The following is a 25,288-nucleotide window of genomic DNA, read 5'->3' as shown; positions in this document are numbered from 1 at the left end:
AATAATGCAAAAAAAGAATCATAGATGTAAAAATGTTCTTTAATTGAACTTTGTATATGTAACTATGTAAATGGAAACATTAATTAAATGTTATAATATAAAAAGGAAACTAATTAATACTTTTAATTACATTAATGTATTATTTAAAGATAGAAAAGTAAAACATAAAAATAAGCATTTCCAAAAAGAAAACTCTGCAAGATTCAGCTAATAAGTTGCAAATGGAATGATGAACTGAAGTAACTAAAGTTCTGTATCCTTGATTATATAATCAGTGTGATCATGTTTATCAGGTATAATGCTTAAACGTAGTGATCGGCAGTACCACAGACACTGGATAATCCAACCTAGTGCTGTCCTGGTGGAGGCTTACATTGGCACAGAGGCTATTGTGAGCATCTCTTCCCAATTTCTTGCTCAGTGACATGACACTGGCAGGTTGAAATTAGTCATGGAAGGTGTAGTAAATACCAAAGAAATAAGGAAGTACATCAAATCGAGGTTATTTCTTCAAGGATCCACTTGTTAAACATTTACCAGTACATCACAGATCAAAATGTAGTCAAAGTGAGCCCAAACTATTTCAAAAGTTTGAGAAGTTACTCTCAAAATAATTGTCTGTAATAAGTCCCTAAAGTTGGGAGCCACTTGTATAACTGGGAGCTCTTTGAATTAACTTTCACATAGATGACGACATAACTGGAGGAACTGTTTAAAACTTAGATGGACAAAAAATGATTTAGAATTGTTGGCACATGGTGATTAAAAAACAGACTGAGTTCAAATGTCTTTATTATTTATTTAATTTTTATTTTTAAAACCAACTTGATTGACATGGGACTTCCCTGGTGGCACAGTGGTTAAGAATCCGCCTGCCAATGCAGGGGGCATGGGTTCGAGCACTGGTCCGGGAAGATCCCACATGCCGCGGAGCAACTAGGCCTGTCGCCACAACCACTGAGCCTGCGCTCTGGAGCCCGTGAGCCACAACTACTGAGCCTGCGAGCCGCAACTACTGAAGCCCACGCGCCTGGAGCCCTTGCTCTGCAACAAGGGAAGCCACCACAATGAGAAGCCTGTGCACTGCAAAGAAGAGTAGCCCCTGCTCACCACAACTAGAGAAAGCCCACACACGGCAACGAAGACCCAATGCAGCCAAAAATAAATAAATAAAAAAAAACCCAACTTGATTGACATAAAACTCACTTGCAAATATTCAAAGTGCACAATCCAGTAAATGCTAGCAGTTGCATATGCTGTGACTTACCACCACCATCAATTAAAAAAATATTCTCATAACCCCCAAAATATTCTACTTGCCCCTCTGCCATGGATATCTCCCATCAAACCCCGCTGCAGACAACAACTGATACGGTTTTTGTCACTGTAGATTAATCTGTATTTTCTAGAATTTTAAATAAATTGAGTCATACCCTATGTATGCTTTTTTGTCTGGTTTTTATTCACTGAACATTCAGTGTGTTACATTTATCAGTAAGTCAGTTCTTTTCATTGCCAAGTAGTTTTCCACTGAATGCATGTATCATACCTTGGATATCCATTCACATATTGATAGACATCTAGATTATTTTTAGTTTTGAGGCCCTTGCCAAGATATATCTTTTCATTTCTTTTTGGTAAATTATTAGTAGTGGAACGTCTGGGTTTTATGATATGTTTATGTTTGACTCTCTTAAAAATGGACAGTTCTCTAAAGTGGTTGTACCATTTTGCATTCCACTCAGCAGTTTAGGAGATCTTTAGTTGCACCTCAATCTTATCAACACTTGGTTGGATGGAGTAGTTCATTCTGTCTCGGCAGCCAAAGTAAAAGTCTCACAGATCTTACTAGAGCTGCCTGGATCACGCAACTTTCCCAAAACCATTACTGGGCTTCTATTTGCCCAGGTCTGCACCACAGGTCCCTGCTGAGGCTGGAATTTGAGTTAACTCCACTATAAGCCATATGCTGAGGGTTGGGAGCAAGTGGTTCCCCAGAGGGAAACTGTGGCACTGTTAGGGAAGGCTGAATGGATTCCAGGAGGCCAAAGATCAACATAATTCTACTATATAATTTTAGGTATAGAAAACTCTGCTAGAAATAACAGGTTTTTAAACTTAGAAATGTACAATTAAAGAAAAATTTTATTTTTAGGTGGAATAATAGTGCAATGAAACACAGCAACTAATAAACATATGCTCAGGACATTTAGTGAAGAAACTGATGAGTAGGTGTTGGGAAAAACATATTAAGTCCATTGCTTTCCATTTCTTTCTTTTTTTGTTTGAAATTCATGGAAATCTGTCTGTAAGGCAACTGAGTGTACTTGCTGAAGGCAGATGGTTGTGTTCTCTTGCTTGGTAGCCTAGAAAGCTGGAGAAGGAGGTGCAGATGGCCAGGTGGGGGAGGCTTTAGTAATGTGCGTGAGACCAATGCTAACTTTAGGGACCACAGAATTTACACAAATCTAAAACTTTTGGAATATTTGTTAACCTGACAACTGATGGTCTAGAACCTTTGAACATTACTGTTGTTATTCAATGTTGGCTTTATAGAAAGGACAAAGAAGGGAAGAGAGATGGGTCAGTCAACCTTCCCATTTTTCAGCTGTGTATTAGGTTAGGTCAACTCTCCTTATGGGTACAGAATCTGAGGTTTGGCTCTCCCATTTTCATTCTTTACAAACTGCACGTGAATTTTGAAAGTTATTGAACTTAATGAATAATTGTATTAACTTTACATTCTATGTCTTACCATTTCCTACCCCCCCTTACCTGTCTCATCTGACATTTTATGTGCATACATTTTAAAATTTATTTATTTCTTGCCGTCTTTTTCTCTCCATCCCCTTACTTAAATGGAAACTTTATGAAGAAAGACTATTTGACTTATTCTCTTCACTGTTGTATTCTTTTCACCAAGAAAAAATCCTGGCGTGAAATAGATACTTCAAAATACTTGTTGGATATTTTCTGAATTTGTTTGGATAAACAAAGGAAAGTTAAAGATGAGAATATGGACTTTGCCTGATTTATTTAGTGACATATCTGAGTGGCTAAAACAGTGCCCAGCAAATAGTAGATTCTTAATAACCATTTGTTGAATGAATTAAAGATATCCATTGTTTAATCCTTCTTTGTGAACGAGACAAGGTTAACTATTGACTAGTAAAAGAATGCAGGAGTTAAGGCGGTCCAAAAGAAATGCTGAAGATTTGTAATAATTATTGCGGGGAATTATAAAAGTAGACAATCAGAGACCCACAAAATGATTTCCCAACTGAGGAAAGTCTGTTGTGACCACAGTCTACCTGATTATACGATTTCTTCCAACAATGTTCACTAGCAAGGACAAGGAAACTGATGGTTTTACTGCCCTAACACCTCCACCCTCTAAAATAATCGATCTCCTCTCTAGTAAAAGTTGCTGTGATGTGTCATGGAATGTAGACTGATTAGGAAGAAAAGCGACTTCACAGGGGATGGAGAGACTGGGACAAAAGGCAAGAGTGTGGGGATTAGAAGACCCAGTGGAGTCAGAGAGAAGGAAGAGTGGGAGGAGTGAGAGACAAAATATGGTCAATTTTGTCACAGAACATGATACTTGAATTTATTACTTAAAAGTATTTCCATTTCTAGGTGATAATTCAGTCAAGGTAAAACGTCATCATGAAGTAGAATGATTTTGTTTGAGGTTTGTGTAGCATGGGGGATGGATGGAAAAGGCCTAGGAATAGAGAACTAGGTTCTAGGTTGAGTTTTCAAGAACTGGGTTGGAGATGTGGACTCTGAGTCATGTCCAGTATGCCCCACAAAGGTGAAAGTGACCGAGAAATCTATAGGTGTTATACTATAGAAGTAAATAGAAGGAGTGATAGAAGTAGGTAGAAGGAGTTGATTAGGGGTAGTATAGAGAGGCAGCTATAGCTTCAGAAGAAGAAAAGAGTGTCCAGTTAATGGCACAGAAGTGACATTAGTTAGCTAAGAGAATGGAGTTGGGATGGGAGGGACGAGTCAAATCAGGAAGCACGATGACCAGTTTCAGCCTACTGCAGTAGTACAGAGAGAGACATTAGTGGTTTGGATTAGGGCAGTGGAGGTGGAAGTGGTGAGAAATGATCATTGAGGGTCATTTCTTGAAGGTAAAGTCAACAGAGTTGATTGATGGAACTAGAGGTACAGCATGAAGCTCCTTGGTATTTGGTCTGAAAAACTGGATGATTGTTAACACTAGGTGGGCAAGGCAAAGGGAGAAGTCAGTTTGAGGGAGAAAAGAAGAGTTTTGTTTGGGCTTTATAAGTTTAAGAAACTTACATGACAGCTATTCAAACATTCACAGGAGTGCTGGCAACTGTCAACTGCTTTCATATGCACTGTGTCATGTGTTAATATTGTCTTATTGATCCAATGAGATAGACATTAAAATTATTCTAACTTAGGTGAGACTTAGAGAAGTAGAGGAATAATGTCAAAGTCATATAACTAGAAAGCTTCAAGGGCAAGATTTGAACCAAGACTGACTAGAGAGCACTAACTTGCAATCACCATCCACACAACCAAAACCACTCCTGATCAAGTGGATCCAGGTTTTGTTGTACCTAAAGAATATGCAGGACTTCCCTTGTGGCTCAGTAGTTAAGAATCCGCTTGCCAATGCAGGGAATACGGGTTCGATCCCTGGTCTGGGAAGATTCCCACATGCCACAGAGCAACTAAGCCAGTGTGCCACAACTACTGAGCCCGCATGCCACAACTACTGAAACCCGTGTGTCTAGAGCCCATGCTACATAACAAGAGAAGCCACCGCAATGAGAAGCCTGCGCCCCGCAATGAAGATAAGCCCCTGCTCGCTGCAACTAAAGAAAGCCCACGCACAGCAGCAAAGACCCAACGCAGCCAAAAATAAATAAATAAATAAACAAATAAATAAAAAGAATCATACCATTAGCATGATTTTTTTTTTTTTAAATTAAGAATATGCAATTTGGGGAGTCCTCTGTAAGAAAAAGAACGTAAATTCGGGCTTCCCTGGTGGCACAGTGGTTGAGAGTCTGCCTGCCGATGCAGGGGACACAGGTTTGTGCCCCGGTTCAGGAAGATCCCACATGCCACGGAGCGGCTGGGCCCGTGAGCCATGGCCGCTGAGCCTGTGTGTCCGGAGCCTGTGCTCCGCAACAGGAGAGGCCACAACAGTGAGAGGTCCGCATACCGCAAAAAAAAAAAAAAAAAAAAAAAAGTAAATTCACAGCTACAAAATTAGATATGGAATTAAATATTTAAAATGAGAAAAGAATTTACAACAAATTGTATGCTTTAAAAGCTGTGCAGTACCGTAAGCACCACGAAATCTGGAAAATTAACGTGATTCTTAAAGGTTAACAAGTGAACACATTTCTATAATATTTTTCCTACATTTTTTGTCTGCAAAAAAGTCTTTGATTATATCTTCCTATGACAAAGTTTTCATAATGCCATTTTCTATAGAAAAAAATTGAAAGATAAATTAGTTGTGCTTTTATGATTAAAACTGATCAATTTTTAATTATGGATAGTTTAGAAAAGTTTCAGATTCATAACTTATTAATAATAATTCTATGTAAATGCGTAGGATTGTTTGGGAATTTATCTGGGAAATCTGGAAAAATATTCAAGTTTGGCAACAACATATAACCAAGTGACACACTGTTAGAACCTCTTCCTAGGCCTTTCAGGGTATCCATTCAGGGGAGGGACCTGGTGAATCCACCTGTGGTACTCTTTTCTCTCCAAGTAATTGGGGAAAGGAGTGACAGGACAGGGAGGCCTGTGCTTCATGTGATGTAACCTGAGAGGTACCCTTCCTGTGGCCAGAGAAGGGACTGACCACCTCCTCAGATACTCACCGCCTGGTAGAATTATGAGTTCTCCAACTGTAATGTGAGAGACAGGGGTTGAAAAAGAAGCTTGGAGAAAATGATCCTTTCTCACAAATCCCTCAAAAATCATTTTTAAAATACAATAAAATTGGCATTACTTTTTCTATTTCTCTTAACCCCCTGCCCTGCCATCAGTCAATAAAAATAACTGACTAAATATTTATTTTGCTAAAGCTTTCCATTATTTTAAAATATTTCCTGCTTGAAGGCTAAGTGTAGGTAGAAATGATACATATCTTCTTTATAATTAACTAGTCAATAGCGGGAAGCCTTGCCATGATTATACTACTACTTGAATACACTGTCATAAAACACTGATCGAACTTGAACTGTGCATGGTTTTCTTTCTTCATTCAATTAATTTTCCTTTCCCTGAAATAATGACACGTTCAGGACCCTTTCTGCTATTGTATAGCAGCTGTGAAATGAGAATAGGTGGTTCATTTTTTTGTATCTTTAGGCCTGAAACGTAGACGAGGGCTGGAATAATCATTACACAAGAGCAACTGTTTGCCCTGGTTGGAAAAATATAATGAATTTAAAGAAAGAGAAACAGTATGAGAAATTTTTAAAAGGCAGGAAATTGGTATAAAAAAGTGATTTCTGGGATGTTCGGAATCCCATTAAACCCACTTTCCCTTCCATATGTTTGGTAAGCTGAAAGGTATCATGGGGGCACCTTGATTCAATTTAACATGCTTAATGGAATTTCAGTTATATAACTAGGATGGCCAATTCCCACCTGCCCAGGGCCCCATGTCATTCTTTAACTGATATTACAGAGTACCCAAACTCAACGCTCCCACCTGTTTGATTCAGCCGGAAGCCCAGTTTGATATGTCAAAAACTCCCATGGGTCGCTACTGTCTTAGCTGCTTGCTAATGGGTCATAAATTCCATCTCACCCAAGAGGCCTATGGAGTCCTCACTGGGGCCACCTGGTGGTCATTCCCAAAGCCGTCAGCGTACAGATGAGCCTCTTGTCCCAAGGGCAGGAAATCACTGAGCCCGCAGTAGATGGACTCACATTGTCCTCCACTGCACCTTGACATTCTCTATGATCCCAGAGCTCTTTCTGTTATGCTCGTCTAAAAGGGTAGTAGGAAAGAGGATCCCTAAACTAGGTCTCTGGCATCAGTGAAGTGCAGGCCTATATGCGGGGGCAATAATAGGTTTGTGTGGGACTAAATCTTATATAATTTGAGTCCTTTTTAATAAAAAATCATACATTTTAGATACATAATTAGGTACAGAGGAAAATACTTATTTTGAACGAGGAAACACATCATAATATGTTGCAGAATCATTAGAGATTCAGGTCCCTTTCTTTTAAGATTTACTTCAGGCAATTTGCCAGAAATGCTTCATAGAAATCGTCCCTGAGTACAGTCTGGATAAGGAAGAGTCCCTGAAACGGAAACTCTATTAGCTTCATGATAAATTCACCCCTTCCTACTTAGATGGTGTCAACTCTGAGTGCACTGCTGATTACCTGGGGCTTTGCCAGGACCACTTGACCCTGACAGTCTGGATGCTTTGTGCATAGCCATCACTGAGGTTGTCTCCACCTGTTGGAGCCTCAGTAGCACTCAGAGAATTGGTCTATTTAGACCACCATCTCCTCTTCCTCACTTCCTTGCCAGGACTGATCCTACCAGTTAAGCCCAGGCTACAGTGGTTTTTTGAGATTTGAAAGAGGATACAACTTCCTTTAGTTTTAACCTAGTGAAGGTGCCCTTTGACAAAATGAGCAGATCTACTACCATGGACCACGTTAATTTTATCCAATTGTATTTTTATCTCCTATTGGTAGTAAAGGATGTACAACGAAGAGTTCTCTCAACCTCAACACCTGTCTCCTCCTGTTATGCAATTCTCCCCCTCAATGTTATTGTTTTTTGGATAGCATTACAGAAATGTATTTTGCAAATATAAACAAATACGTGTGTGTTGTTAAGCTCTTCCATTCTTTTTTAATGTACTAGAATCGTTTCATTTATTCTGTTATTCATATTACAATTTGTTAGATTTTTCTGGTGAAATGTCTGGGTACAATGCTCATAGGAGAGTTGGACAAGAAGGAAGGTCTTTAACATCTTTCTCTATTTCTTTCATAATGACATCTTGTCTCATACTGGAGGGGGGGTGGAACCTTGCTTTCCTTTTGTTAGCATTCACCTGGCATAACTTTCCTCTTTTGTTTTAGCATAGCATTTTGCTTTGTAATCCAAATAGTCTTTTCTCTTTTTTGTGTGTGCTACTGTGTAAGCTTAGTCTAATTACATTTATTGATATGACTGATTTTATTCTGTTTTATTATTTTAGATTTTTTATTTTTATAGCTTTAAAAATACTTTATAGGCTCACCAGGAATCCCATGATGGTATATGGGTATACCCACCTTGGTGCTGTTAGATATACTCAGCATCTTCACTCTTTGTTAAAGAGATCAGGACATTTACTCTTCTAACTTTGGTTAATTTTCTAATTACTGCAGATTATATTATTTACATTTTGACCTGACCTCATAAGCTTACTGTTTATTTCAGTCTTTGTTTTATGGTTAAATATATTCAGTAATCACCACAAACTTCTTTGCTGTGGCTTTTCTAGTCATTTCTCGGTTGGCTAAATCTCGCTTACAGTTAGAGTCCTCAAGAACAGGTGGGAGCAATTCCCTTGAATTCTTGCATTTGGTATCCCTCTTAAATATATAGGCTGAAATAGTCTTTTATTTCAGGAAAGCCTTAATAAATTACATTTTTAAATACTTGTGTTTTTTTTCTTTTATTTCAATTTATTCTATAGTTCCCTATATGGTATCTTGGGTCTCATTAGCTTATCTTCCATATCTATGAAGAGGTAATATAATACCATGAGTTGTTTTTGTTTGCTTGCTTTAGTATTTTTTTCTTTTTCTCTTTGTGAAGAAAAGAAACTAAAAAGGAAGTCTGGCCATGAGAAGCAAATAAATCTTTTCAATACTCTTGCCTTGATTTTGGTCAGACATCAGCATGTAATTTAACCAATGACCTTCTTCGGGTCTTATTTGAAGTTATACTAGGATATGCAAAGTGGGTGGTCCCAGATTACGGAGAGCATTATAGGTCTTTTTTCTGTTGGAGCTTGGAACAGAGTCTTGGTCTAGTATACTGAGTGGCTGTATGATTAGAGGGAAACCTGAAGCCCCCCCCAAATTATGTCATCCACCCAAAACACAGTGATATTTACTCTGTAGACTTTGAAATGTAATTTTTTAAAACTTTACTTATAGGCTACTCCATCTCCTTCTAAAACTTTCTGAAAAATCTGAAGATGCTTAATGTTATTTTAAGAGACAGTCTCTACAAGAATAGAATCAGATCCTATAAGAGTATAGATGACAGACAAAAGGGCAATTCCTTGTGGCAGATACCTGGCCCAGGCAGTGACAAAGAGAGTGGACCAGACTGTCCCTGAAGGGAAGGGCATAAGAATTTCAGGTCTCAGTGCAACTGATTTATTATCCAGAGGTGTAGGTTTTACACCAAAGAAATAATCATGTTGGCAAGTAAGTCCCTAATGTTCCCGGTTCAGACCAGGTTCAGAACTACTGCAGGGGCAGCAGTCTCAGTCCTGTGCTAGATTCCCAGAATCCCTTTTCTTTGGCTCTTTGAATGTCCAGATGATTTCCTGCTATAACCAGAAAGAGCCTTGCTAGTGACAGTTTGTAACTATCAGGCATAGGGACAGAAAAGGGGCTCCATCCAGATCCAAGGCCTGCATGATAAAAAAAAAGAAAAGAAAAGAAAAGAAAAGAAAAAGAATCTAAGGGAAGTGAGTAGCGCCTGTAAAAGGTGCCAAAACATACCTCTGATTTAATTCTTCAGCTGCTCAGTGAGTTACGTATCTGCTATTCTATAGATATCACACATATTTTCCTGTTTTCAGTGTTTCCTCTTTCCACTTTGTGTCAGAGATAGAGAAGAATGAAATATTTCTCCCTGCACATACTGCAATCAGTTTTGTCGGTAAGTAAAGATCTTAAAATAAAACCATCTTGACTCTATCATAAAAGAAGGTATTTTCAATTGCTCGCTGATAGCTTGGAAGTACACATCATTCTTCATACTCATACCCCTAGTATTTTGTCATGTGTCTGGACATTTCATTGTCAATGATATTTTACTATCTATCCATCTCTGCTCTTTCAAGTGCCTGTTTTTAACATTAAGACAATAGACTTCATCCAGTTAATAAAAGAACATTCCAATATGTGCTGATTAAGAATGTATACTTGGATGTCAGACAACTTGGTTCAAATGGGCAATTTACTCAACTCTCTTGAAGCCTTGAAAATAGGGATCATGTCAGTATTCACCTCATAGGGTTGTGATGAGGATAAAATTCATTCATATATTTAAAAATATTTATTGGGCACCTCCTATGATAAGTGCTACGGTGAAAAAGGATACAAGCTAAGGGGATAGAGAATGACAGGATGCTGCTTTAGATACAGAGGTCAGAGAAAACTGCTCCAGGAAGGTTTTATTTGAGCAGAGATCTGAATGAAGTGAGAAAACAAGTCATGCCAATACCAGGGAAGAGAACTTTCCAGGCAGAGAAAAGAGCAATTACAAGGTACTGTGTTGGGAATATTATTGCCAAGTTTGAGCAGCTGGGTGAATTGTGATATCATTAATGAGATCACGACACATTTTTTTCAATGCCTGGGGCCTAGAAAGTCTTCCGTAAGTATTATCAATTCTGTTTAGTGTCTGAATCTCAGAAATAGAAATATTCCCTTTTTATTATTTTGTTTAATGTAAGAGGATCTAATTATGCTAACCATGGCACAGAGACTCTCTTGTTCTTTAAGTCAACAGGCTCACTGTTGTGAAAAGAAGTAAGCTGACAGGGTTCCTCTTTGGGGCAAAGCAAGGAGCAATGATTTCAGACTTGCCCCACCCAGATGTACCACAGGGTAATGCTGTGCCTTTCTGAGCTTGGGTTGTCCAGACTGATGGCCTCAAGAAAACAAAGCCAGAGGTAGGTAGGGGAGAGCTGTACTGCACAGACTTCCCAGAACCAGGGGATTTCTAGAGCTTTCCAGGCTGAGAAGTCACAGTCTATACACAGAACGTACTGTGAAAGCGTGCTTTCATCATCTGGAGAAGGTATTTATTACATGAGGGATAGTTATTGTAGAAAATGTATTTACTTATAAATAAATAATATTTATTGTAGAAATTAATAACATTTTTGTTAATTAAGAAGGCACAGACATAAAAAAAGGAAGGGAGAAGGAAAAAGAAAAGGATGGGGGAGGAGGGAGGAAAAGGAGGAAGAAAGTATCTATTAAGCTACCAGCCAAACATAAGTACTGTTCATGTTTTATTTTTTGCATATGGATTCTATGAAAATGTGCATAGATTTTAAAAATGATATCTTTGGTAACCCACTATTTTCACTCAACATCTGATCTTTATCATCTTTTTCTGACCGTAAATACATTTGACCACACCTTTTTTTATTGGCTGCATAGTTATCCAATAAAGTTGAGACAATTATTTACCCAATTATTGTAACCTTACGATAACCTCCCCTTAACATGTTAAACGTTTTCTCTTCACATAAAGTGATTGTGTTTCCAATATCCATGGAAGGAAAGAACATATAATGATAACAATCTCCCACCAATTCAGTGACACCTCCAATGCGTTGTAGATTAGAACAACATCTATCTGAATTTAAAATTTTAGGTAGATAGTTAGATAGATAGGATGTGAGGACTATTGAATTTACTGGCATGCTTGATATACAAATAAGCTCTTAGACGCCTTGCAAAGGTTCAGCCATGCACCGGCCCACTTTGAGTGCAGTTGTTCGCAGATTAGGATGCACAGATGATGCAAGGCACTCGGCCTCAAAGTATGTTCCCAGAAGCAGCAGCAGCAGTATCACCTGGTTAGTATTGCTAACTTGTTAGCAATACTGATTATCTGGCCCCAGCCCAGAGCTACTGAGTCAGAAGCTCTAAGGATATGGCCCAGCGATCTGTTTTAGCAAGACCTCCTGGTGATTCTGATGCACACTCAAAGTAGAGAACCTCTGAAAGAGAGGCAACGTGACAGCTGAATGCTGTCACTACCGGTAATTATACCTGTGACTTCCCACCAGTTACATCCTCTGAGCTTCAGTTTTCTCAGTCACAGAAAATCAAAAACAGAAGAAGTGAATAAACATTATGCTTATAGGGGCTTCCCTGGTGGCTCTGTGGTTGAGAGTCTGCCTGCCAATGCAGGGGACACAGGTTCGAGCCCTGGTCTGGGAAGATCCCACATGCCGCGGAGCAACTAAGCCCGTGAGCCACAACTACTGAGCCTGCGCGTCTGGAGCCCGTGCTCCGCGACAAGAGAGGCTGCGATAGTGAGAGGCCCGCGCACCGCGATGAAGAGTGGCCCCCTCTTGCCACAACTAGAGAAATCCCTCGCACAGAAACGAAGACCCAACACAGCCATAAATAAATTAATTAATTAATTTAAAAAAAAACATTATGCTTATAATCATAGAATAGTTGTAAAGATTAAATGGCAATCTATAAGAAAGCAATTGGGGGTGCCAGGCATATGATATACAGATTGATTCCAGGATCATTTAAGAACCTAATATGTGACAGACACTGGAAGACAGAGTGTAGAAGGAAATATTTTCTTGGCCTTCATTTAGCAAGAGAAGAAGAGCTGCTGTTTTTCTGATCAACTAAATGTCATATTTGCTTTGATAACACATAATTGGGACCCAGAGAAGGGAGAGGTTAATTCTATTTGGGAAGGACAGAGAGTCAGGGAAGTCTTCATAGAGGAGAAGACCATGTACCACAGAGAGCCCAGGGTAAGTTAAGCCTCGGAAGTGTGAAAAGTCCAGGCTTGTGGAGGGAACAAGAAGAGGTCACTATTTATACATGAATGACACATGAGTGAGACAACAGAACTTCCTGCCACACTGATGTCTGCTATGAGAGGAAGAGTCAAGAAGAAGCCACAAGTAATTAGAAGGAACAAAAATTTGAGAAAGACGAAAAGATAAAGTAAAAAGCAAGCAAGATCATGGAGGTCTTGAATGGCCTTTATATTTCAGGTTCCAAGCAATGTCAGTTTCCCTCTTTTTTTTTTTAACCTTTTTTTTATCCTGGTGAAAACTACATTTTAAAGATAGTATTGATGGAAGAAAAAAAATCACAGAAAGGCTATAGCACAACTTGAAGCCCAGTGGAAAGGCAAAGTGGCGTCAGGAATTTTTTATCTTTTGTTTTCTTTCTCTCTTTCTCCTGCTGATTGCCTGAATGAAAGCAAGCCATCAGCTTTCAGGGAGAGGAAGATGGGGTAAAAGGGGAGGAAAGAAGGAAGAAGCAAGAGAAAGCGAGGAAGGAATAGGAAAAGCTCTTTGGGGATTCACCATACATAGGGTCAGGCAGCCCGCAGCAGACTTTTAGATACACTGAAGTATATCATTTATTGCCTTTGGATTTCTTTGGATCCTTTGTGGAACATTATTTATGACTGAGTTCTTTGTGCGTAGTTATTTTTAATGACTTTGTTCCCAGACTAAGCCCTTGGTACCATTGTGCCAGCACAGCCCCTGTGAAAATTGACCACTTTGTTCTGTTTATAAAGAACTATAGATTTACAAATGCCGAAAATAAAACCCACAGTGTCCATAAAGTAGGTGTTCTCAGTCCTCTGTTAGCTTATTCTACATTTAAAATGTTCTCCCGGCCACAGTCATAATCATGGTTTACTGCTTTGCCCAAAGATAGAGGCCTTAGACCATGCACTCCTCTAACTCAATTAAGGGCGGCAGCTCGAGCCCTCACTTCCCCTGCCTTCAGCTCTCCGGTGAGGACAGGAGAGATGATTATGTTTTATGTAAATATTATGAATGTGCATTCCATCTCTGTAGCTCGAGTCTGAAATTTTCCACTTTAGAAGACATTTGCCACTTTCCCTGGCTTTTCCCAAACATGAAGTCAATCTTAGAATAAAGGAAAGTTAGTTTAGACATCATAATGCTCAGTTTCAATATAATTAAACTGCCTACACATAGTCACACTCAGGGAAAGCTGGGACGTCAGCTTCTAATTTGCCAGCAAACAAACATTGTCTCCGGTTATTTTCCAGAGTCTAGGGTGGTAACTTTAGTAATTGAAGAGGGGAATAAGCAAAGTTAGCATAAAATTATAGTCTGACACAACCTTAAATTCTGCATTTTAAGATCTGGGTGAGCTCATCTGTCACAAGGCCTAAAATAAACGAGTGTCCAAGGTGGAAACAATACTATAGCTAAAAGTCATCCACATAAGTGAGTCAAGCATTCAAAGTGCCTTCTGCCTGGGACAAAGTGAAATTCTGAGGGGTGACTCTGATGATGCTTTTAAGACATTAAGATGTTTAAACAACCACCACAAAACGGACTCACACAGACACACATGTTTTTATTCTGTTTGCAAAATGTTGAAAAATAATTGCGTTGATAAAATATAAAAGTTATTGGGTTGTCCACGTTCTAAGGTGAATACAGAGGGTTTACATTTTCAAAACTGCAGACGGTTGGGAAATGGAGAGAGGAAGTGAAATGAAAGATTGTCTCTCTTTATGAACTGTAGCAGATCAAGGGACAAGACCAAGGAATAGATATCAAGGAGTTTAAGAGCTTGCATTCTGTACCAATTTACATTCCTACCAATAGCGCAAAAGGGTTCCCTTTTCTCCACACCCTCTCCAGCGTTAGTGGGAAGCTGCTGTATAGCACAGGGAGCTCAGCTTGGTGCTCTGTGATGACCTAGATGAATGGGATGGTGGGCGGGTGGGGAGGTCCAAGGGGGAGGGGATGTATGTATACATGTAGCTGATGCACTTCATTGTACAGAAGAAACTAACACAACATTGTAAAGCAATTTTACTCCAATAAAAAAAAAAAAAGCTTGCATTCTTCCCTATCTCAATAAACGAAAACTCTTATTTTTGCAATTGCTCAGACCAAAATGTTGGAGTCTTCTTTGACTCTTCTCTTTCTCTCCTATCCTATATCTAATCAAGCTGCAAATTCCATCAGCAAGGACATCAATCAGCCCGTTCCTAGTGACGGTCATTGTTTGCCAGTTTTGTTATCACCATAGATTTTTAACTGGTCTCCTATTCCCACCACTGCCCCTTTTTTCAACCCAGCAGCTGAATGATACTGTTAAAATTTAAGCCAGACCATATCAATGAGTATCCATCTCTCTGAGTAAAACCCAATTGTTTACAGTATCCTAAATGTCTCTACTAGATGAGGCCTTCTCTCCCCCTGTGATAGCTTCTCTGACCACCATGCCCACCTCCTCGTGCTCAGTTCATTCCAACAGCATGAGCCTCCTGGGGGTAACTCAAGCCTGCTGGGTGTGTTCCTGCCTCAGGACATTTGCATTTGTTATTCCTTCTGCCTGAAATGCTCTTCCCTTACATATCCAAAAAGTTTTCTCCCTCTCCCTATTATGGGTCTTTGGTTAAAAATAATTCCTTTCATCAGTAAAGCTCTTCCCAACCACCTTATTTAAAACCGCAGGTTTCTTCCTTCACTCTCCGGATTCCCTGAGCCCTTCCATTCTTCCGTTTTTACTATAGCGGTAATTATCTCCTACAAATTACAAATTTTATTTATTTGTCTATTATCTGTTTCTTCCACCAGGGATGTTTGCTTGTTGGTTGTATATGTGGCTGTTTCCAGAGTGACTATAATCGTGGCACAGGTAGGTAGGTCCTCAGTAAATTTTTGTGAAGATGATAAAAAGAACATCTTCAAATAATGCCAATTGTACTGCTTATAAGACCAGCCCTGCTCTGGTTCACTAGGGATATTTGCAAAACACATAGCAGGAACCTCAGGACTCATAAATGAAGAGAGGGAAGGAGAAATTTTGAGGAAACTGTGACCATCCAAAGAACTTTGGTGCCCTCACTTCATTGGCTCTGTGGCCCCATGGAACAGCTGGCCGATTCATCCAGCTCCTTGGCCCAACAGATGTCATTCTAGAATATTTGGAAGCAAATACTTAGGAAGGAGGAAACAATTTTAAAGACTCATTCATGAGAAATTAGTCAACAGCATTTCCTAAATTCATTAAGGATTCAACAACACTGTCCTTATTTCCAGATCACAGCGGTATTCTAAGTAATGGAAAAACATGTCTGGCGTTAAAAAATATTAGTACTACCAATTTCATTCATACTTCCAATTTTGAGTTAAAATAACAGGTTTACTTGCCTCCAGAATAACTTCTGTAAACCCACTCTGGCTTTATTTAGGCCCTGGATTAATGAGGCCATTGTAATTTCTCACACATGGACGATAGGGTTAGAATTACCACAGTGTGACCAAAGAAATGGCTTGGGCCAAAAAGATCAAATAAAAATTTCTCATGCCATTTTGAACTGAGGAAACTCACTGCACTGAAGACCTTCAACTGTGGTTATGTGTTATCTTAAACTGATCCCAATGGATCTATATAACAATACACGATGGTGTCCACCATTCGTTTTTGTTGTTGTTGTTGCTTTTCTTTTTTTTTTTTTTTTTTTTGCAGTACGCGGGCCTCTCACTGTTGTGGCCTCTCCCGTTGCGGAGCACAGGCTCCGGACGCACAGGCTCAGCGGCCATGGCTCACGGGCCCAGCCGCTCCGCGGCATGTGGGATCTTCCCAGACCAGGGCACGAACCCGCGTCCCCTGCATCGGCAGGCGGACTCTCAACCACTGCGCCACCAGGGAAGCGCCACCAGGGAAGCCCCCACCATTCGTTTTTAACAGTCATGGATGATCTCTGTCCTCAGGCTTGCTTCCCTGGAGTGTGTGTGTGAATAATGAGTTATAAGTGAAAAAGAAAACTTCTAGGTAATAAATAGCTTCAGTGGACGATAACATGAATGAATCTACCCAAGACTACCTCTCAGAGGCTGAAATGAGTCACTTCACATTTAAACATATTGCAACAAATTCAGATGCACAGAGGATTCATTTTCTTCTATAACTATGTTGTCAGGTCTCACGTCTCACTGGAGAAGCTGAATCACAAAAATTACAAAGCACCTCATGGCTAGAGTTCTAAAGAGGCAAACAAAATCGCCCGTTCTGTTATCTTCAGAGAGAAAATATCTTACTGCACTGAACCATGCAGATGGTGGAAAAGGATACCTTAGGGAATTCAAACCATTAATGTAGGAGCATCTCAGAAACCAGACTAAATCCCTGTAATGCCAAAAGTTCCCAAGAGTTGTAAAACTCCACATCATGTGAAAATTTTTAACTCTTCTTGAGAAATCTGATGTCATATAGTGATAGTCTCAGTGGTCTTTTTTGTTAAAAATGAATCAATGACTGAAAGTCAAATTTTTTTTTAAGTAGAAGGATTTTTTTACATCCCCTGTCCATCTTTATGGCCAACAAAAAAATATACATTATAAGGAGTGAAGGTGCCAATTACTTTATATTGTTTCTCTTCACAAGCATTATTTTTGGTTTTGTCTGTGTAGCATGAGCATTGGTCCACTCCCATTTTCCTCAGCTGCTTACATTGCCATGTGCATATTATATCCCATTTTTAAAAACTAAACTTGCTACTGCTTTTCATTTTATCCCCTCTGAGCTTCATCAGCTTTTCTGGGTACCATGCAGTGGAGTTCAAAGGTCAGCTTAAAAAAAATCTCGGTTAAGAACTTCTGAAGAGCTTTACAAGGCTGTGTAAATAAACAGAAACAAACTCACTCTACCTATATCAAAAGGGTTAAGAACTCCTGAACAGTACTTCAAGGTCAGTGGTTTGTTTTCATCCCTTTCCAGCACTTTGAGTCGCTGGCAGCCCTCCGTCCTTTGGGGAGTACCGGGAAGGCAGAGTGCACAAGACTTCACAGTTTCAGCCAGAATTTCCATAATCACATCAACAGATGGAATAATAATCACCACCAAAGTCACTGCACAATCTTTCTGATCCAAGGAAACATCCTTCTGCTTCATTTCAAAATCATTTCTACTGTCAATTTAGACATACAGTATTCTTATTTTCTGAAAATGTTACCAAGTTAACGTGATTCTAAAATAACTGAATAATGCAAGCCCTCTGCATTTGAATACAATGCTTTGGAGGGAGCCATGCAGAGAGGTCGAGCAAAGGCAGGGCCTTTGTGAGTGCTACCTGGAACCCTGTTATTTCCTTGGCCACTGGAAGTGGTGACTGCAAGGCTTGTCACTCTCAACACTATCTCTTGGCCACCCGGGCTCTATCTCTACAGCTGCAGGTCCAATCATGACTGTGCTTGACGGTGTCCTCCCCCAGTCTCTAGGTAGTAGGCTCTGTGTGTTCTTAATTATCCCAGGGGGAAAAGCCAAGTTATATGGACTATATTGTTGAGCATATCATATCAATATAATTAGAATCGTACTTTCTAGAATCTGGTTTGTTAAAGCACTTAATTTTGATTGCTAGACAGCAGTTCTGAATCTGCCCAAGAAGCGTCACGTGAAGAGCAGGACGAATTTAAGTTAACCATAAAAAAACCGAAAAGCATCTCTATTGTGTACATTTTAAAATTATTTGAGATTTAAGGCTTTATTGATACCATGCATTGCCTGAGGATATCTGGAAATAGATATTGATTTCTCAAATTAATTATTTCTCAAATTAATTATTCATCTATGAGAGAATCTGTATCAATATAATGTCCAGGTCACATGCATGGACTATTTGAATAATCATGAAAGTATAATATAAACATGAATCTCTCTTCTACACTTAATTCATAAAAGGTGTCACAGTAATTACTACATATGTTTGTGTTACATAATCTACTAAAGAGATAATGAAAACAGGGAAGAAATAACCTATTACTTTGGCAGAAAAATTTACTGAGACCTATATGTCTAGCACTATTCCAGACTTTAAGAAGAATACAAAGAATCTTTCTTTCTCTCTGTACATCCTATCCCTTGGAGTTTATATCATTTTACATAGCATCAGCTATAGTCTAATTGGAAGCCTCTAAAATCTAGCAACCTCTCTTCCAAACTTCAAACCAACATTAATTATACCTGCTGAAACGTGTTTTTTATGAGGAAGGGGAGGATTAAAGCTGCTAAGTAAAATGCATGATGCCCAGTTAAATCTGTCTCAAACTTATGGGACAAACTCATACTAAAAAAATGTTCATTGTTTATCTGAAGTTCAAAGTGAGCTAGGCTTCCTGAATTTTAATTTGCTAATTCTGGCAACCCTGGGGTGGAGGTTGGGATGAGTTTTTATTCTTTCATGTTTTGATCTCTGCATTTTCCCTCCTCCTAACAGTAATCAAGCCCTAAGCATTTCCTTGTCTCAAGGATTTTTGCAGGATATAATGTCCAAGCTGTAACTCAATGAAAAGATTATGTGTGTTGTTTAAAGAGAAGAGGAGAAAGAAAGAAGATGGAGAAGGTAGGAGAGTGACTTGAGGGAGAGATGTCCCTTAGATGGCAGAGATCAGAGATTGGCAGGTCTCGCATTCATCAGGGGGCAGCACATTGTTTGCAAGTGCTTGCCTTACAAGGATTATAAGGCAAGATGCTGAAGAAGATGATGTGGAAGAATGGTGTGTCTAGGGAGGTCGAACACGATACCAAGGTTCCTGGCCCCTCTATTTGTTCACATGCATCAGCGGTGAGTGGCCCGGAAGCGGTGGACACATCAGAACTGAAGGTTCTGTGTGCACTGCAAGGATGCGTGTGGTTTGTTGAAAACAAGTGTCAGCTGCTGACCACAGGGTTTTTCCTGATGCTTTGGCATCAAACAATATCACAGAACCTTCACACCAGGGGACTGTGATTAAATTTCCTCCTGTGCACAGAACTACGGTCACTATGAGTCTAAGGCAATTTGATTTAAAGGGAAAAATGAAAATGAGGTATTCCATACTACATTTATGGAATCACATTCAGACATTTTTGTGGTAGACACTGATGGCTACTCACCCCAAACCATTTATTTTCCCAAATTTATTCTTGTTGGCATATTGTCTTTTGCTATAAGAGCTGAACATACTAGAAATTGCCATCCCAGCTCCCTTATAAGCTATGGATATGTGGCCCAATTCAGGTCTCTGGGACCTGGAGAGTTTCTTCTCTGATAAAAACAAAACAAAGAAGTCATGCCAAAACCAAAAATAAAAGCAAAACCTATCATAAGGGAATGGAAATATGCTCGCGGGTATGATGATGTCATTGAGTCATTTATTAGTCAACTCTGTAATGACCCTGCTTCAGAACTTTTTTGGTTTATGAGATGATAACGTTTTTAGACATGTTTAGTTGGTTTTTCCATTATTTGCGTCTAAAAGAACCACCAAATGATACATCACTACTGCTACAGATTGGGTTTTCTAGAAGAAGATGCTGAGATGAGGTTTAGGTGCAAGATGTTTATTAGGGACCCAAAAGCATACAAAGGAAAAGTTAAGAAGCAGAAAACTTCTAAGAGGCAGAGGAAGAAGTCAAACTACCAAGGAGCTCTGAAGAAAGTGTTGCCCGTCAGAACATCGTGCCCAGGTCACAAAGGCCAGAGCTGTACACTCCTGCCTCACTCAGGCAGTGGATGCAAGCTGCTCTGGGAGGGATGTAACCTCAGGCAAAGGAGTTCTCTGAAGCTAAGGCAGATTTGATGGGGAAGACAGCTGGACGCTGACTTCTGACCAGGTGCTGCCCTGTTGCTAACTAGCAAGCCTTTCCTTGAAGGGTGATCTGACACCTCAAATTCAATGTGATCAAAATTAAAAGATAACCATCTTTGATGTCAATAAGCTAGGGCTGACACCTCAAGGTGTTTGTTTTTTTGTTTTTTTGCTGTACACGGTCCTCTCACTGTTGTGGCCTCTACCATTGCAGCTCCGGACGCGCAGGCTCAGCAGCCATGGCTCACGGGCCCAGCTGCTCCGCGGCATGTGGGATCTTCCCGGACCAGGGCACGAACCCGTGTCCCCTGCATCGGCAGGCGGACTCTCAATCACTGCGCCACCAGGGAAGCCCTCAAGTCGTTTTTGACATATCTTTCCTCCCCTCCTCCACCCAGCCAATGCATAAGCCTATAAGTAGTGTCTTACTTTGGTCTGCTTTTTTTCTTCCATTCTCATTAATGTTAGTGAAATTCAAGCCTCATTGTGCCTCAGCTAAGGCTAAAGTCACTTGTTCTCCAAGCCTTTACATTTCTTCTCCTAAATACTACTACCAACTTGCTTTTCCTTTTCCTAAAGCCAAGTTCTGATCTCGTGTTGCCCCTCATAAAAACCTTCGATAGCTCTCCTTTAACTATCTATTAAATTTTGAAAATTTCTTGTTTTTCATTCCAGTCTCTTTAGGGTCCTGCTTTTAGCTTATCATTTAAGAAAAACCATGAGTTGATTAGTGATTCCAATGTGATGCATTCTATTTTCCACCTCTCTGCCTTTCTTTTAGCTATGCCATTTTGGAAATCTCTCTGGTTTTTTTTTTTAACCCTCATTTATGCCTTCTGAAATTTTATCAGAGGGAAACCGGATCCATCAGACCCACTGGGCAGTATGCCACACCAAGACTTACTGGCTGAATGCCAGTCCTAATTTTGGTATATGACATATTCTGCCTTTTATTATGTTTGCAGGGCTGACTTACCCAATAAGCAGAATAAGTATTTGCTTGAGGCACCAGAAAATCTGGACACACCATATTCAGTCTGCACGTTACCATGATCTATACATTTGATCTGCATTTAGACCAGAAGCATCCTAGCACCAGCATATGCTATCCCTCTATCACCATAAATCTGGAGCTCAGCTTAGCAATTTCTTTCTGACATAGGTCTCAAATATATACCATGTGCTTCTCACTTTAAGTCTAGGGTTTTCCTGTTATAGGCTTGAGATGCTGTGGAAACTACTCAGTGCCCGCGTACAAATCCCATGGGTCAGACTTGAAGCAATGGGAGAAGACAGGCAAAGTCGCAGACTCAGCGTGGACCTGACAAATTGTACTTCCCTCACCAAGGCTGATCTAAGTCCCGCTCCTGTTGAATGCTCAAACCGTGGGCAGCATAAACCAACATTAAGGCCTCAACATGGCTTCATTCCTCAGAGAGACTGGCTAGCCACTTGGTGGCAGGGCAATTTTCTCCAACTCTTTCCAATTTAGGGAGGGCAGCCATGTATTCCTACTGAATATGGACTTGCAGTCCCTGTCTGCAGTGTCTCTTCCCACACCATCATCCAAGTGCTGACAGAATGTCTAATCTGTGAAAATAGTATCCTACACAACATCTTTGACCACTGTACTGATTCTAAAGTGAAGGACATGCCACCACAGGCTCCTGACTATAGAATTCACCTACTTATCATAAACGCCATAATCCAGGAATAGCCAGCCTCATGAATGGTGGAAAGGCCTATTGAAAGCTCAGCTGAGGTGCCAAGTTGAGGACAGCACTCTGGGGTTGGGGTGTTGTTCTCTGGGTTGCACAATCATGTGTACTCAAGGGAGGAATACAGGGGAACACAATATAGGTTACACTGAACTAGAGTTTGCAGGTATCATCTGGCCTCTTTAGGCAAAGAAAGGCGTTACTGTACCAGTGCGGGTAATTAAGCCTGGGTTGATGGTTACACAATGAAGACAGGGAGGAATATCTTGAATCCAGGGACTAACTATGGTGTCTCTTGGCACTCCTATGTCAAATGAAAACTGTAAATGGGGAATTGTAACAACCACAGCCTGACAAGGGCAAGGCAACTATGGGCTCAGACCTCTTGGGGATGAAGATCTGGGTCATCCTATCAGGTTGGCAGTCCGGGCTAGCAAGAGTGTTAGCTGAGAGTGAGGGAAATCTAAAATGGGAGATAGTGAAGGGAGGCGAGGAATATCACTTACAGGTTAGGAATCAGCTGTAGCGGTGGGTTCTGGAGCCTGCCTTGCTAATCCTTTTTAAGGTTTTTAGAAAGTTAAAATGTTTGGCCCCCTTGATTAATTAGACTTGCACTTCCTATCCTAGGAAGAAATGAGAGCATCTTTATCTTAGGAGAGACATGGACGTCATTAGAAGAAATGAATGGATCTGAAAAGGAGTCCTTGTTTATGTGACACCCCAGATTCATGGGTTTTAACAAGTGTGTAATGACATATATCCAACGTTGTCATATCGTATAGAATAGTTTCGCTGCCCTAAATATCCTCTGTGTCCTGCCTATTCCTCTCCCCCTTCTCCCTAAACCCTGGCAACAACCAATCCTTTTACTGTTTTTGTAGTTTTGCCTTGTCCAGACTGTCATACTGCATGTCGCCTTTTCAGATTGGTTTCTTTCACATCATAACGTTGAAGTTTTCTTCATGGCTTTGTAGCTTATTTCTTTCTTTTCAATTTTTTTTCACATTTAAATATTTATTTTAACATCTAGCTATAAAAATTCATGCCTAAGATGTTAAATTATTTTATCTTTAAATGTTTTTAAATTTTTTCTCTCATTTTATTACAATGAAGTTTAACAGTACAGAAAATTCACACGACCTTGGTGGGTCTATTTTATCTGTAAATGTGGGAAGCACCTTAGTACTGCGCTGTTACAGTAATGTCACATTCGTCAATACCTTACACCAGCGGTTCTCGAATCAAAATCACCTCCAGAACTTATTAACACAGATTATTGGCCTCACACCCCCAGAGTTCCTGACTCATGGGTCTGCGGTGGGGTCCCAGAATTTGTATTCTTAGCAAGATCCCAGGAGATACTTTTGCTGCTGGTCCAAAGACCACACTTTGAGAACCACTGCCTCACACTAAAACCTGTTTCTAAAGTGTCATAACCTGGATGTATAATTGAATCTTCAGCACCTCTCTTACACTTTTTATTCAACAGGATATACGTTTCCTCACCCAATCTACTGAGTGGGATTTTCCTTCTTGGACCAGGCTGAGACTTACATACATACTGACTGTGGATAATTCCAAGCCTGGAACCTGAGATTGGATGCACCTTGCAGTATGGCTCTCTCCCAGTTCTTTCCCCCGTTGGACTGGGTCCTGTTTACAGTTTGGCTTTGTACTACATCATGAAATTTCCCAGGGGTTTGCTGTAGTCATCTATGGTTTTTGTTGTTGTTGTTGTTGTTTTGTTTTGTTTTGTTTTGATGCCAGCCTTTGCGAAAGACTCTTGATCTGAATGACTTATGTTCATGGTCCTCCTGGAATCAAAGCCAATTTTACAACTTCTTGTTCTGAGCTGGGCCTAGTCAGGTGCAAGAGAATCTGAAGGCTTTAGTGACATTGACTTACAAAACACATCTTCTTTCCGACATTCAAGGCCTCTAAATTCATATGATTCTTGCACAACAAAGTAAACAAAATAGACTTTAGGGGAAAACTGACCATGTATTCATAAAGAAAAGTATCGGGGGGCCACATTTGTAGCTTAATTCTTTTTAGCACTGAGTAACACTCCATTGTCTGGATATGCCAAGGTATATTTATCCACTTGCCTATTGGAAGACATCTAGGTTGCCTCCAGGTTTCGGCAGTTATGAATAAAGCTGCTATAAACATCTATGTGCAGGTTTTTGTGTGGACATAAATTTTTAATTCATTTGGGTACATACTAAAGAGTGTGATTGCTTAATTGTATGGTAAGATTATGTTTAATTTTGTAAGAAGTACCCAAACTGTCTTCCAAAAGGGCTGTACCATTTCTTGCAATCCCACCAGAAATGAATAAGAGTTCCTGTTTCTCCGCATCTTTGCCAGCATTTGGTTTTGCTCGTGTTTTGGATTTTGATCTTTCTAATAGGTATGTGGTACTGCCATTGTTTTAATTTGCAATTCCCTGATGACATATGATGTGAAACACCTTTTCATATACTTACTTGACAGTTCCATATCTTCTTTGGTGATACATCTGTTCAGGTATTCTGCCCATTTTTTAATTCAGTTGCTCATTTTTCTTATTATTGAGTTTTAAGAGTTCATTGTAAACTTTGGATAACAGTCCTTTATCAGATGTCTTTTGAAAATGTTTTCTCTCAGTCTGTGGCTTGTCTTCTTATTCTCTTGACATTTTAACCATTTTTAAGTGTACAGTTCAGTTGCATAAATACATACACATTATCATGCAACCTTCACCACTGTTTACCTCAGAACTTTTTCAATTCTATACTCATTTAACAGTAATTCCCCATTCCCCACTCCCCTAGCCCCCACAACCACTATTCTACTTTCTGCTTCCCTAAGTTTGGCTGCTCTAGGCACGTCGTATAAGTGGAAAATGACAATACTTTTCCTTTGACGACTGGCTTATTTCACTTAGCCTAATGTCTTCAAGGTGCA

At 39.8% G+C, this 25,288-nt stretch overlaps 1 protein-coding gene across 1 annotated transcript in view; it reads left to right on the top strand.

Moving 5' to 3' along the window:
* Positions 1–23,881, top strand: part of LOC307186164 (uncharacterized protein) — a 437,480-nt gene extending 413,599 nt beyond the window's left edge. Inside the window, exons 11-12 of the mRNA XM_079921027.1 lie at positions 15,624–15,684; positions 23,829–23,881. Coding sequence (XP_079777153.1) covers positions 15,624–15,667 — 44 coding nt within the window. The 3' untranslated portion in view covers positions 15,668–15,684; positions 23,829–23,881. The remainder of the gene's footprint in view (positions 1–15,623; positions 15,685–23,828) is intronic.
* Positions 23,882–25,288: the final 1,407 nt, after the last annotated feature.

Source organism: Stenella coeruleoalba (genome assembly GCF_951394435.1).
Source record: "Stenella coeruleoalba genome assembly, chromosome: 4".
Lineage (NCBI taxonomy): Eukaryota > Metazoa > Chordata > Mammalia > Artiodactyla > Delphinidae > Stenella > Stenella coeruleoalba.
The sequence above is the reverse complement of the archived record's forward strand: the minus strand, read 5'-3'. Positions and strand labels throughout refer to the sequence as shown.